General features: G+C 39.5%; 2 protein-coding genes and 1 pseudogene across 3 annotated transcripts in view; 1 reads left to right on the forward strand and 2 right to left on the reverse strand.

Moving 5' to 3' along the window:
- The window catches only part of COG5 (component of oligomeric golgi complex 5), a 301631-nt gene extending 298033 nt beyond the window's left edge, over positions 1–3598 (forward strand). The window contains exon 22 of the mRNA XM_080915234.1: positions 3367–3598. Within this exon, the coding sequence (XP_080771360.1) occupies positions 3367–3481 (115 nt within the window). The 3' untranslated portion in view covers positions 3482–3598. The remainder of the gene's footprint in view (positions 1–3366) is intronic.
- Positions 1–15724, reverse strand: part of LOC308419540 (actin, cytoplasmic 2-like) — a 1056985-nt pseudogene that overhangs the window by 756793 nt on the left and 284468 nt on the right. The gene's annotated exons all lie outside the window — the stretch shown is intronic.
- The window catches only part of HBP1 (HMG-box transcription factor 1), a 28106-nt gene continuing 16594 nt past the window's right edge, over positions 4213–15724 (reverse strand). Inside the window, exons 8-11 of the mRNA XM_080915323.1 lie at positions 15086–15230; positions 11301–11621; positions 8518–8659; positions 4213–5240 (exon numbers count right to left, since the gene is read on the reverse strand). Coding sequence (XP_080771449.1) covers positions 5223–5240; positions 8518–8659; positions 11301–11621; positions 15086–15230 — 626 coding nt within the window. The 3' untranslated portion in view covers positions 4213–5222. The remainder of the gene's footprint in view (positions 5241–8517; positions 8660–11300; positions 11622–15085; positions 15231–15724) is intronic.

Raw genomic sequence — 15724 nt, forward strand, 5'->3', positions numbered from 1 at the left:
GAAGTCAGGAAATTTGGGTCTCTAACAACTCCTTGATTTGCAATGTCTCTGGCTTTTTTTTCTGAGTCCCAAATATGCACTCAGTTTCAATATAGTTGATAATAGGAAATGATTCAGCAGGGTTCCATTTTATCATGTTAAGGCCTTGAAATGAGTTCATCCACATGGCTGTCTTGCTGTGGGTTGTGATCACAAATCTGTTTTCCTCTGCTTCTTTTTAAAAATGTCTCCTGGGTGATGTCATCAGTGCTGTTGCTAAGCTAAGCTCACATTTAGCAAGTGAAAGCCATACTCACTCTGCCTAGTCTCTGTCTCTGCCCCTCTTTCTCTCTGCCTGGGGGAGCCACAGAACCCTGACTCTTGGCAAAGGAAACCCTTTGCTTTAGAGCATGTGCTTTCTATCTCAAAATGTGTTTTGATCCTGCCTACCAACACATCAATAGATGATTCTCTCCCTGTAGACAGACCCAGGTCAAGCATCTCCTCTAGCTTCTGGAGCCTCATTCTGCCCCTCCCATCTGTTAGGCTGTTAGAGGTAGGGAAATGCTCCACAGTAGAACGCTGCTGCAGAGCAGACTGCAAAGGTGAGCTCTCTTCTGCCCGGCTGTTTCCCTTTATTGAATAGGTAGACAGTGAAGTTTAAAGTTAGAGCTTTCACTTACCCAGGCCAGGTACCAGCTCAGCTACCAGACCAACTGTCTCAGATGACCATGCTTTCACTGAATGCAAAACATCAGTTTGGATACAAAGATTCTCCAGCTCTGCAGAAATGGTTGGGTCTGCCTGTGTGTCTTAGTATTATGCAGAGAAGAAGCAACGCTTCATATTGTTGCCCTTGGAGGACACACAGGTTGAACCCATTTAGACTTCACTAGCGCCTAATGGTACTTTTATCTATTGTTGCAGAAAACACTCAGGACCATATGAATCCTTGGACCCTTCGCCATCTTGCCATTGTCCAGAACCCACAGGCTAGGTCTTTCCCAGCTTGTCTGTTTCTAAAATCTTAAAATGCTATAAAATTCACTTAGAATTTTAATACTAATCACAATGAAGTTTTAAATGACCAACAAATTGCTTATAAAGCACCTACTTGGTGTATAGCCTAACAGTGTGACCTATTAACGCAGGCCAGTCCTTTAGTATTAAACCCATTGCTTTTCCTCTGTGAGGGTAACTTCACCAATCGTTACAAACCTTACATAATGCTTGGCTTGACTTCCAAGAAAGCTAATGTTTTCCTGAAGCAAACGAAGTAATTTAATAAATGCTTGAAAATCTTGCTCTGACTTTATGTGGGAGGGCAGCTTAATCTGTTTTCTCGCTGTCATTTTAATGGTGTTTTTGATGATTATCAAGAGAAAAGAAAAATCTAACCAAACTTTATTTCTGGGCTTTCTTCAATGTAATGTGTAATTTATATACTTAGCTCTGTGAATGCAAAGGAGTGGGGGTTTTTCTTAAGTGCATTTTGTAAATAGAACAGTGTGCCCACTATGGAACATTAGTTTCTAAGACTTATTAGTTTCTACTACTTAAGATTGGCAGATGTACGTGTGTGTGCACATGTGCCTGCACATACCCCGCTGCTTCAAGACAGTTCCGCCCTTTCTCAGCCTGGCTTTAAAGACATTTGTGTAGTTGGGGCAACTGCCTGAACTGGTATGCCAACTGGCAAAGAAACAATTTTCTTCATAGAAAAGTGACTCCCTAAGGGTTGGCTCTGATATGACATTGGAACATCCCACAAAATGCTGAGAGCACTGATTTCTGTCTGGTAGTTAAGAATTACTGATTAATGGGACTTGAGGCTAGGCATATGATCAGAGTTAACAGTATTATATCTTATTGAGGAGTTGGCTTAGTAATAGCCTACCCATGGTTACACATAGCCAGACGATGCACTCACTCATACCCTGACACAGCATGAGGCCAGCCTTCAGGAATCTCAAATGCTGGGCACTATGTAGTCAGGATTTTATTCACATCTGTGTAGCTCCAGGGTAATTTTTTGCTACCTAGAAGTAGGGTTTTATGACAGAGGAAATTTTTAGAGCTGAGCCCTAAATAATAAAGAGCTGTCCAGGGAGAACACAAGAAAGGGCATCGGTCACAAAGATAAGAGGAAGTGTGCAGATGATAGAGAAAACATTTAATTGTAGGATGGTCAAAATCAAACAGGCCCTCTGCCAACCTCTATCTGAGGGAGAAGTATCTTATTTCAAAGTGGGGGAAAATATCTTGTTTTCTTCCCTGATTGGACAATGGCCTTAGCTGTAGCAAGTAAGGAACAAACTGTCCTGAAGCCCCAAGAAGCATAAAGGGTTGTGCAGTTGTTTCCAACAAAGCTGGGTTGGAAAACCTCCTCGTTTGAACAGTGGACAGCCGGTGATATTAGAAAGCCAGTATGACTACCTCAGAGACCCAGCCATCAGCTTTAAAAATAAAAGATAGAAAGCATTTAAACTGAAACAACATTGTGGGCAGGGGGCCAAATGTGGGAATAGGCGGGTGAATTTGACGACTTTGTCACTGATTCCCTATAGATGGGCATGAGAGTTTGAACAGAACTAGTTCCCTATGCTCAATGAAGAAATGAGGAACAGAACAATGCCAAGCATTTGCGAGACGACCGAATGACACCTAGAGGCAGTGTTGCTTAAAATGTCTAGAAGACAGATGGATCCAACTAAAGAGCACATCTGAACAGTGTTGACTATCCAGTGTTTGGATGGGACTTGCAGTGAATATATACACAGAACAGTGCTCATTTTTATAAAGAAGTACAAACCACTCTTAACTTTACAGGTGGTGATACACAAGTTTTCCCCTTACAACTCTGCTGTGGTGGTAGGGAAACTACCTGTGCTGTAAAGCACAAGCCAGGGGCTATGACTGTTGCTATTTGCTGAGTCCTGTCCCCAGCGCAAGAGAACATTATCAAAGCAACTGTACGGCAACACATGGAAATACTTCAGTTCAGACTCCCTATCACAAAGCCTACCAAAAATTAAAAGCCCTAAAATGATATAGCTGTAGGCTGTTCTGTTACTGTGTGCACAAAGGGCCCTCCTGAGCATGTGTCCCAGGCGTTTTCTCCCCTGGCTGAACTCCGGGGAGACACGAGTTATGTTCATATTTCCATGTGCCTTCAGGACAGACAGGAAAACAGCACATACAGAAATGTAACAGACTAAAGATGGCCATACTGAACACCCATACCTACTGTAGCTCCAATGCCATGGTTGAAGGCTGGTGATAATGTGGCCTGTGGCACCAGGCTGCTCCAGAAATGGATGGACTTGTGTTTCCATATGGGTGCTACCAAAACTGTTGGACTCATGACAGTTCTCTTTTGCATTGCAGGGGAGCCTTGGAAGCTTATGTTCAATCAGTGAGAAGCAGGGAAGGCAAAGAATTTGCACCGGTTTATCCCATTATGGTTCAGCTGCTTCAAAAGGCTATGTCTGCTCTTCAGTGACTTGCTGTCTCTGTGCACAGACCCACCAAAGGTGGCAACCAGCAACTACAGATCAGTTGATTTCCTGTGATTCCTATTCATCTTTCCTTGTCACCTCTAGCACTTTCACATTAAAATGTCAAAATAGATCAATCATTATAACCTTTCATGTTTCCTTTTCCAGATCTTGGAGGAAGGCTATCTTATTTCCCTCACATAGTTTGTTCCCTATTATTGCATTGCTTTTGAAGGGACACTATCAAGTCGCCTGCTACTTTCCTTAGTGCTAAGCGTATAACCTACTGCAGAGTCACATCACCAGGGAATTCATGAGTATACACCTGACAGAGCAGCTCTACCCCAAGGTGATACGGGCATGCAGTCCAGTCAAGTAACTTGGCAGACAGCCCTGCTTAAAGCTGTCCACTGGATGTCACTTTAAATGAAATCAGGCTTTCTTTACACTGTCATTTTATTAAAAACAGGCACTCAGGGCTTTGGAATAAAGTTTCAAAAATGAAAACTTCTTTTCTAAAAACTCTCTCTAAAAAGAGTAATATATGTCCTCATTTTTCTATTGTCTTTACTCCATTATTAACATTCTTTAATTTTTAAAACCCCACCAGAAACCTGCTTAAAGCACCAGAACTCAGTTTTATCAAGAATTTTGTTTTCCATAAGCTAATCAGATTATACTGATAGCTATACATGAATTGAGTCAATCAGAGGTCATAGACTTTTTTTCATTTTATTTGAAATAATATACAAGAATATAGTGTGCAAAATTGAGGGGCAATATGTTTAAGAAGTGTAATGAACTGAAATCAATTTTACAGCTGTGATTCCTAACCAAAATACCACTTGGTAAGTAACATCGGAAGCTATGATTGTAGCTCAGAGCAACGCAGTTGTACTGCCCAAGTATTTGCTCTACTTTAGAAGCGGAGGTAAAGTGCAAGTGTTGCACTGCAGGAAGTGCAGAGTCTGCCCCACCATAGAGACCATGACAGCACAGATGCAGGGCGTGTGACTGAGGAGACGGAGCACAGTGAGATACAATGGTGTCCACTGATAACAGCACCATTACAATGACTGTCCCGATGCTAACTGCACCTTGGCCTGGCTTGGGCCCCACTGGAAATCATGGAGGTGTGCTGCCCCCTGGTGCATCCACTCAGCAAATGCCCATGCTATCTGAAGCAGGTGGTTCTTTTAGCCGAGACAATGACACCATCCACCTGCTATGTCGTCTCTTGGCACTGGCCAGAGGAGAAGCAACTGTGTTTGGCAGAGATACTGGGCCATGTGGTGGCTATTCATGGAAAGGCCAGCTTCTGCTTCATTCCTGATATCATGGGTTCAATACAGATTAATAAGCAGTAAGGAACTGATGTATAAACAGCAGTTACATATTTTTAAATTCCCCTTCGTACAATTTAAAATAAAACATGTATACACATCTCTCTACTGTACTTTAGCACCACAGGATATCAATTTTCAAGCCTATATTACCTGATAGACATATATGAAGTTTGGAAGGAAAATAAGGCAATTTGGTTTACAATGTTGATAGTTGTAGCTTACTTAATGCTCTAATGGAGAAAGCAAATCCTCACCCATTAACTCATTACAAAACTCAATGCTCCCAGCATTTTATGGTCACACAAATGTAGGACAAATGGTGAGACCAAGGGTCTTCCAAGCTTTTCCATCCAGAGTCAGTACTTATGCAGATACAGACTTACAAACACAAGCATCCGGTTTAATGCTGTTGAGAGCCCTGTGGAAACAAAACAGCGAATGCTTACAAGATACTATGTAGTAACCCTGTACACTAAGCCTTGCATGTTTGAAAATTTACTGTGTCCTAATGGCTCATGGTTTGAGTATCTGGATAATTTAAACAAATGTTTAACCGACATGCACAGAAACATGGTAATGTCCCAAATGAAGTACGGAGTAGGGGATGGGTGTGTGACTCCATGGACATAGCTTGCCTTCTAAGCACAAAGCCTTGGGTTCAGTAAATAATACTGTATATCCAAAGTGGAAGGAAGCAAAACCAACACCTGAGCTTGTCCTGTGACTTTTACATACATGGCTGCACTCACAAAACATGTACACGTTGTATTACATGTCTATAATTCCTGAATTAAGGAGTTGGAAGCAGGTTGAGTACAAAAGCAGGTTTGAGGCCACAAGAGACCTTGACTCACACTCATAAACCAAAAAAGCACAAAACTAATTTCTACATTATAGTTCAACCACTTCTAGTGGCTGACTACTACTTTAAAATAAATTCCTGAACTAATATAGTAAAAATGACCATCTTGCCAAAAGCAATCTATAGATTCAATGCAATCCCCATCAAAATTCCAACTCAATTCTCCATAGTTTTAGAAAGAGCAATCTGCAAATTCATTTGGAATAAGAAAAAAACCCAGGATATCAAAAACTATTCTCAAAACAAACAAACAAACAAAAAACCTCTGGGACAATCACCATCCCTGACCTGAAGCTGTAATACAGAGCAATAGTCATAAAAACTGTATGGTATTTATTGGTAGAGACAGGAAGGTAGACAAATGAATAGAATTGAAAATCCAAAAATGAACCCACATACCTAAGGGTCATTTGATCTTTGACAAAGGAGCTAAAAACCATCCAGTGGAAAAAAGACAGCACTTTCAACAAATGGTGCTGCTCCAACCTGCAGGCAGCATGCAGAACAATGCAAATTGATCCATGCTTATTGCCCTGTACAAAGGTCAAGTCCAAGTGGATCAAGGACCTCTACATTAAACCAGATGCACTCAAACTAATAGAAGAGAAAGTGGGAAAGAGCCTCAGACACATGAGCACTGGGAAAAATTTCCTGAACAGAACACCAGTGTCTTATGCTCTAAGATCAAAAACAGACAAATGGGACCTCATGAAATTGCAAAGCCAAAGACACCATTATTAGGACAAAACGGCAACCAACAGGTTGGGAAAAGCTCTTTACTAATCCTACATCTAATAGAGGGCTACTATCCAATATATACAAAGAACTCAAGAAGTTAGACTCCAGAGAATCAAGTAACTATATTAAAAATGGGAGACAAAGCTAAACAAAGAATCCTCAACTGAGGAATATCGAATGGCTAAGCAGCTCCTAAAGAAATGTTCAACATCCCTAGTCATTAGGGAAATGCGAAGGAAAGCAACCCTCACACCAGATTCCACCTCATACCAGTCAGAACGGCTAAGATCAAAAATTCAGATGACAGCAAATGCTGACAAGGATGTGGAGAAAGAGGAACACTTCTCCACTGTTGGTGGGGTTGTAAACTGGTACAACCACTCTGGAAATCAGTCTGGTGGTTCCTTAGAAAACTGGACATAGTACTACCTGAGGACCCAGCTATACTGCTCCTGGGCATATACCCAAAGGATTCTCCAACATATAACAAGAACACATGCTCCACCATGTTCATAGCAGCCTTATTTATAAAAGACAAAAGCTGGAAAGGGCCCAGATGTCCTTCAATAAGAGGAATGGATATAGAAACTGTGGTACATTTACACAATGGAGTACTACTCAGTTATTAAAAACAATAATTTCATGAAATTCTTAGGGAAATGGATGGATCTAGAAAATACCCTGAGTGAGGTAACCCAATCAAAAAACAACAACAACAACAACAACAACAAAAAACATCCATGATATGCACTCACTAGTAAGTGGATGTTAGCCCAAGAAGGATGACCAAAGTGCAGATGCTTCAGTCTTCCTTAGAAGGGGGAAGAAAAATATTCTCAGGAGGAAATATGGTGACAAAGTTTGGAGCAGAGACTGCCCCACCTGGAGATCCAACCTAGACAGTATTGTTGATGTCAAGAAGTACATGGTGACAGGAGCCTGATACAGCTGTCTCCTGAGGCTCTACCAGAGCCTGACAAATACAGAGGCTGATGCTCGAAGCATACCATAGGACTGAGAGCAGGGTCCTTAATGGAGAACTTAGAGAAAGGATTGAAGGAGCTGAAGGGGTTTGCAACCCCTTATGAATAACAACACCAACCAACCAGAGTTTCCAGGGACTAAATCACTATCCAAATAGTACAAATGGATAGACCCATGGCTCCAGCTTCATATGTAGCAGAAATCACTATCCAAATAGTACAAATGGATAGACCCATGGCTCCAGCTTCATATGTAGCAGAGGATGGCCTTGTTGGGCATCAATGGGAAGAGAAGCCCTTGGTCCTGCCAAGGCTTGATGCCCCAGTGTAGGGGAATTTCAGGGCATGGAGATGGGAGGGCGTGGGTGGCAGGGTGAATACCCTCATAGAAGCAGGGCAGGGGGATGGAATAGGGGCTATGGAGGGAAATCCATTAAAGGGGATAACATTTGAAATATAAATAAAATATATCCAATAAAATCAGAAAAAAAAGAAAATAGATTACTGACAGAAAAAAATTCCTGAGGTATTTAACCTATAAATTATATAGGATTGGCTAGAACACCTTTAATAAGCCTTCTTCCTATTAACTGTTCAAATTATTTCCTGATTTTTTAAAAAAACAAAACATAAGCTCATTCTATTCTATCATGTATCTTGTGCTAAAAGTTCTAAAACCTGAACATAAAGGATGCTAATCAAGTAAAGAACAATTCTACGAATGGAATGGTAGAACGGAGTCTACCAACCAAGACAGCTTTGTGAAACTTCCCTATCTTTCCTATTTCTTCAGATTCTCAGAAGTCTACGTGGATATTACTAAGTCTGAGGCACCAAAACTTAGATTTTCTACTGTAATGAGTTAATGGTGTCCATCTTTAAACTATATTAGAGGTAGTATACTCTAAAACTCCCTTAGCACTTGGGACAGTCTTTTGCTAGCTTGATGTATCTCCGTGGTATAGTACATAAGTGGTTCCTAATGACAGAAAAGGCAGACTCCATTATCAGGTTTGAAGTATAACATTGGTGAGACCACATTTACAGGCGTTTCCGTGCCATGGGCACAAGGACACTCCGAGCATCACATCAGAACTACTGCTAACACTTACCGAGTTGGTTCTTTTCCTTTTCCAGCAGTCAGGATTTAAACGCTTTTGTTCTTCAGCCAAAGCCTTTGCTTCTAATGTGTACATCCTCCTTTCCTCGTTCTTCATTTTTTTCCACCTGTCACCAAGGATCACACTTATGGCTCTGCAAAGTAAATATTTACATATTGTCAATTTTTATAAAGGTGTAGCAAACGCTGTTAACTTCAGGCAGAGATATAAAACAAAACAAAACCAGAAGGGGAAAGATCAAGACTATCATGGACATTTAATCAAAATCCTGTCATAGGCACCCATTAATCAGAATCTTGGTAGAATAATCAGAATTTACAATTGTTCTAAAATATCCAGAACTGCCAGACAATCATCTGTTTTCCAAAGGAAAGTTCAGTGTTATAGTATGAGGCATTCACTTTGTATTAGAAGTGTTTTGTGTGCACAGCTACTAAAGCTATGGTGGTTATGATGATAAAGCTTTATTCCCCGTGCAGTGCAAGCCAAGCGAGAAGACTGTCTTTGCCTTAGGGCCATGTCTAGTGAGGTTTTTATCACGTTAGGTCAGGTTTGCACTTAACAAACGGCACAATAAATGGATTAAATTAAGGATTGAAGTGAGTCAGAGTTGATACCACACATCACTGTGTAGACTTAAAACTATTAGTATACATTATTAATATACACTCAGAATATCCAGATAGAGATCACTGTCCTGTGAGGAACTTTAGCAGTGACATGGTATCACACAGGAGACGGCTGACATAACTGCAGCCTCTGTACTTACTGACAAGGAAGATGCAGACACTGATACTTCAGGGGCACAGTGACCATAACTAAGATGTGTATTAAATGTAAATGTCTTGTGAAGTCCAACACAGCCAAGCATCTGAATGTGCTGTGTTTTACAGATTTCTGGTTAAAGATGGCAGCATATAATGGCTGACATATCTGCCATCTGAACCACAGGAAATAGACACAAACAGTCTCAGCCCCCCATAGTTACAATGTTTTGCATGTGGTGTTGATACATGCTTAATGTTTTCTCACAGGTTAAGCATGGTGGACACTGAGGTGCACTATAATCAAGTCTAAATCTGTCCTCCTTCCTCTCCCAATTTTCAACCTGACTAATCATATGCCAACTAGCCTAACATCTCTCTGAGTCTATATCCTGCCCCTAATCAAAAACTTCCTTATTCATGGAATAAAAATTTACATCTAAAGAAGAAAAAAAAATCCAAATCCAAAACTTTTTTCTTCAGAGAATTTGGAAAAGGGTTCATTTGACATGGTTTCTTGTTAGATGATTAATGTGTCACTCACAAGGAAACAATACAAAAATGCACAGGAAAGTAAGAGTTATGAGTTATCTTTGATAAACAGATCCTAAAATTAAAAAAGGAAGTGAAAATGAGACATCTACTTTTAGTAAAGTCCTTTCCTCCAGAATTAAAGTAAACCCAAAGTTCTATTCGCACTCCAGTGTTTAGAAAGTCTTTTTTTCCTTAAACATTAATCAAGGCTTTAAAAAAAAGTTTTATTTATGTTATGTATATGAGCACATTGCTTTTAACACAGCAGAAGAGAGCATTGGATCCAATTGCAGACGGTTGTGAGCCACCATGTGGTTGCTGGGAAATGAACTCATGATCATTGGAAGAACAGCTAATGTTGTTAACTGCTGAGCCATCTCTCCAGCCCTAGAAAGTCTTTTTAATATGATACAAGAACACAAGTACCATTTCCAGATGTCAGATGACATGTTTAATAAGCAAGTACCAGACAGGTGTAAAAAAAAGAAACGCATGCCATATCGGTCAGGAAAATGACCATCACATAAAGCAGGGCGAGGGGGAGTGGGCCTAAGTCATTCTTAAAATGCTTTTAAGTTTAGAGATATGTTTTCTGCTAAACTATAATCTCTTCCTGACCAAAGACTTTCCCAAAATCAATTAAAAAAGAAAAGTTACAAGGTCTCACTACTGAGCCCTGGCTACCCTCAATTCCAGTTCTAAAGAAATAACCGAGTACTAGGACAAAGCTGTTCTGTATAAACACTTAAAGATGCACTAGGGATGCAAAGCTTCTTTCTAAAATCTAGTGTAGTATTTAGAATTTCATCCTTTGAGGGGCTGGAGAGATAGCTCAGTGGTTAGGAGCACTGACTGCTCTGCTCCTACAGAGGAACTGTGTTCATATCCTGGCACCTACATAGCAGCTCACATGCAGGCAAGGCACATAAAATAAAAATAAATTTTAAAAATTGCATTCTTTAAGACATTACAACCTGAATTGAAAATTCAGTTAGTTTATAGTGATTTTACTTGTCATCCCAAGGACAAAGGAAATGGTAATTTTGATTCTCAGAAAAACAGGAAGATTTCAAGAAGGTACCTTTGGCATATTAAGTACAAGACTGAATTCAGTAACAGATGCTGAGAAAAGAAAGGCTACAGCAAACAGGACTGATGCTCTACTGGCTGAGTTTTGACAAATGTTATATAAACTGTCAGTGCTACATGTCCCACAGTGAGTCTCGTATATAAAACGCACGAAATCTGACCCAAGAAATTTACCTATCCTCTAACAGGTAAACTAAATTTACTGTTTTCAAAGAAAGACTCTTTTCACTAAGGTACTCTGTATAGTCTGTATTATAAAAACAATATATATAGTCAATGTAAGAAAATGGAAAGAAATCAACAAAAGCTATTGAAGAGGTTTATTTGTGTAGGGCAGTTACTGTGAACTGCCCTGACAAGTCAGTAATTGTAGTTATTACTATTTACCTGTTATCTTTCCCTGGATACATCTGAGTATATTCAACTCTGTATTTTTTGGCAAAAAGCATGAAGGCATTCATTGGTCTTTTGCACTTATTAGGAGAAGTGGCACTCACAGTCCCTGAGCTGTGGCTTTTGACAGCTTTAGCATACAAAGAACTAGAGGAGAGCTGTGATGATCCAGGTGAACCGCAGCTTTTACCGAGTTCAGATCCCGCAAACTCTTGACCAGTACCAGGTCCTCCACAAGACAAAGATGCTCGGCGCTGACGAGCCATACTGCTCAAAACATAAACCGCAGAGGAGTCCATAGGTGTGAAGTCATAGCTAGAAAATTAAACAAACAAAATTAGGCTGAAATCATGAAGTATCTGAAACAGAAATTTAAAAACCTACCCACATGTGACTGAAAATGTCACTGCCCCTTACCTAATGCATCATTACCAGCATTATTCCAACAGCTTCTCCATTATGTTGAGAAGGAAACCTCATCTGTGTAACTGATAACGTTTTTTTAAAAAGCCAACCTCCAAGCCCCACAAAAGCAGTCATGACCAGCACATCTCCTTCACAGCAGGAGCTCCTACAGACCCCATACATGTCCCTCCCTCTTTTAGAGTAACTTTGTAACAAATCTCATTAACTCATTTTTTGCCTAGAAGTGTAGATGTAGGAAACTAAAATGGTGTGGGTTGTGTTCCAGGCCTGAGCGCTAACAACTGAGAAACAAGAACCAGCTAGAGCAGAGCAGCCATTCAGCCCAGAATTTAGGAAGCTCAGGCAGATGGATCTCCATATAGAGGCAAACCTGAGCAACACACAAGGTTCAAGGCTAACTTGGGCTAAGATGAGACCTTGTCTCCAAATATGGTTGTTGAATGGGCTAACTTAAAACACATAGCAATTTGAGAATTTGTACAGATACAAAAAGTTGTAACAAAGGTCCACCTATGTATAGTTAGCATTTTAACCCACCCCTATCAGTAAGGCCACATTTTGTTATACAAGTTCAATCTACGTAAACACCAAAGGACCAAAACGAACTAGGCTCTTCAACAAGCCCTGAGATGGGGAAGTCCAATGGCCCCTTCACATGGAGAAAAGGCCAGCCAAAATATACAGTGCCATTCACCCAAAGACAGTGAGTTCCTAGGATCCAAAGCCACTTCCTCACCCATATCCCAGTATCTTCATAATGCCAGTGGCCAAATTCAAAAGTAATCAATCAATCAATCACCATATTAAAATATTAGCTGAAAACTAAAACTTATAGACTATACCTTAAAGATGCACCCCAAAAGAATCCCTTCAAACTGTTGACTCTTTATGACTTTATTTTCTCAACACAAAACCTTGTATTTGGCTTTTATTCTGAACTTTCTCTAAAACAGAAATTCTGGTATAACATCAAAATATAAATAATGTAAAACAGGATATCAGAAAGTCTCTGAAAACTCAGATGCTGAATGAACAAAGCAGGTCCCACCATCAACCGCCAATAGTAAAAATAACTTCTACCAGCTATCAGCCCTATGCCCTTTTTTCTAAAGGTATTAAATGAAATATACCAAAAACTATTAAGTTCAAAATTGTCATATAATCAATACTTAGAACTGGTATGTCCTTAAGGTTTTTGTAAATTATGTTAAGCCCTTTACCAAATGAAGTTTAAAAAATTATGAAATCCACTAAAAATAGTAAGCTAATTACTAAAATTTGAAAACTCCACCATCTAGTGGCAGAAATCTGTCATATATATCTTTGAGGCTACAAATTACTGTGGTTTCGTAAACTCAGTAACCGTACCCAGGACTAAAGAGTTAAACAATGACTATATTCGTAGATAGCTTAAATGTCTTGCTGTACCCTTTCTGCAAGCACCTGTTCTTACCACGGACCACCTTTGATCCTAGTACGTTAGTCTTCAAGCACCTTCCATGTTTAGCTACTCTTAAAGATTTAGCTTATTACTGTTAACTGTGTATTTGGCATGTATACTACAGATGCCTATGGAGACCAGAGGCAATTTGGAGCTGGAGTTACATTACAGACAGTTGTGAGCTGCCTAGCATGGGTACTTAGAACAGAACCGGGGTCCTTAGCAAGTGTTCTTCATCCTGGAGCCGTTTTCCACCTGCTTTATCATCACTCTTAAAAGCAAACTCTACAATAATGTAGAGCCTATTAATCAAGTCTCCCGTATTAAGTTATTTTAGTCTTTTAATTAATCACTATTTAAAACACTACCATTGGTTTAGGAGTTAAAAAACCTATAGAAAAGCTACTATAGTAAGCTTCCACAGCTAGCCTCAAGTGCAGTCAGGAGCATGTGAAGGGAGGCAGTTTGGCTCTAGAGCTTATGCTCCAACCAGACCCAAGGCTTGTCTGTCAGCAAACAGCATACTACATACTTACCAACCCACTTCCTTCCCAGAGAGACATACCAAAAACACTTAAATTACATAGATTAACTCTACAGTTAATTTAAAGGGCACTTTAATAGTAGAGTATATAATGATATGCAATTTTAACAGGGTTCAAATATCACCTCTTCCACTGTGAGTAATGTGAGCTTGGAAAACCTAACTAGTGCAGAAGTGGGGGTCCTGCTCTCACACTCCAACTACTCCATTACATGACACCAATGACCAAGGTCTTCTGGATGAGCTAATCTGTACCCACTTAACAAAAGCAACACTAAGAATAGGAAAACTTGCTATCTTAGAAAAATAATATTCCCTCTTTGCTTCAAAAAGTGTATTAATACCCAGTGTATTAAAAATGAACTTAAGTTACAAAGCATAAAACCAATAACTATAATTTAGTTATTAAAGTATATTAAGTAAGAACTCATCATTTAAATGGGCTCTAAACTCTACTATCACTGCACAGATGTCACCCCAAAGAATCACTCTTAGCTTTTAATGTTAACAGTGGGGGTTTGTGGATTAAAAAAACATTATAGGTCTATCTACTAGACTTCAAAAGCCTACTACTGATAGCATTGGTCCTTAACTTACATCTAGAACTTGAGTTTCATTCCAGCAACTGCTCAAGCGTACCTTAGTGAGCTGAACTATGAGCACACGGTGTCACTCTAAAACTGGAATTTTGGTGTATGCCAGGAAGAAAATCTTATTTGGCCAGTCTCTCAATAAAAAAACTTATGTCATGAGAGTCTAACAAACTTCTCTGGCAAAAACATTTCATGTTTTGTATTATTTATTCCTGGAAGCATAAGGTATGCTGAGGCTGAGTGAGGACTCCAAACAGTAGGGATTGTTACTTCTTCTGGGGTTTTCCCTTTCCTGACTTTCTTCATATCCTTTTGCCAACATAAACTGTGACATGAACATAAATTGCATTTGTGTCTCGTAGGTCTGTCCAGTAAAATCCAGTTTAGCAATGCAGATAATGGCCTGTGAACAATTCAGTTACAAAGTTATTTACATAATTTTATACTCATTTACAAGAATTTACTTCTTGAGCCAGCAAGATGGTTCAGTGGGTAGGGAAGAGTCTTTCTCAATTGCTCTCTATCTTCTCTCAATTGGACCTTCTAAATTGACCAGTTCAGGGCCCTTGCCTCCTTGTTCCTTCTGCTGGAATTACAGACAGGACACTACACCCACCTACCTATCAATCACAGGGTTCTGGGGATGGGCATTCTGCATAGCAATGGGCTGATTCTTCACCTCTTTAAAATTCTTCCACCCTTTAAACTTTGGCTTCAGTTATGTCTCAGTAATCACTAAGGAATAAACTTTAACAGGAAAGAAATGCACCATTACCTTTTAAATGTATCAAAAACACCTGAATCATCAAAATTAATGGCATCAGGGTGTCCAGGAGGTAGACATACGTCACCAATATGGATTTCACAACACGGAATGCCATGCTGCACCACAGTCAAGCTCGGATAAAATGATGACCAACCTAGAGTCAACAACAGATGAAGGTGAGGAATGACACACAGCACCCTTTAGAAAACACATGTTCAAAGAACAAGTCTACTTAAGTCTGACACAGCAAGTCTCTCACTTTCAAATAAAACCATTACTAAATTAAGCACTTTGTTTCAGCTATGTAAAAGTTCCCACAACTAATTTAATTAAGTATTTTATTTATAAACCTCTATCAAATACTAACTTTTAAACATCTGCAAAAAAAGTTAAGTAATATGAAATGGTCTATGAATTCCTAAATCTTGGTTAACACAGTATTCCTGTAATAAAGCTCCAAAGAGCAACTCTGGTTTAATAGCCTACTTGGTGACTCCAAACAGAAACGTGACTTCCAAGTCTACTACTCCTCACATACCTGAGAGCTTATAATATGCTACATGAATGACATTTCTCATACACACAGGACAGTTTTTCTGAGTATGACTAAGACACATAAACACTATTAAATATAATTAGAAACAATGA

This window comes from Micromys minutus (genome assembly GCF_963924665.1).
Source record: "Micromys minutus genome assembly, chromosome: 1".
Taxonomy (NCBI): domain Eukaryota; kingdom Metazoa; phylum Chordata; class Mammalia; order Rodentia; family Muridae; genus Micromys; species Micromys minutus.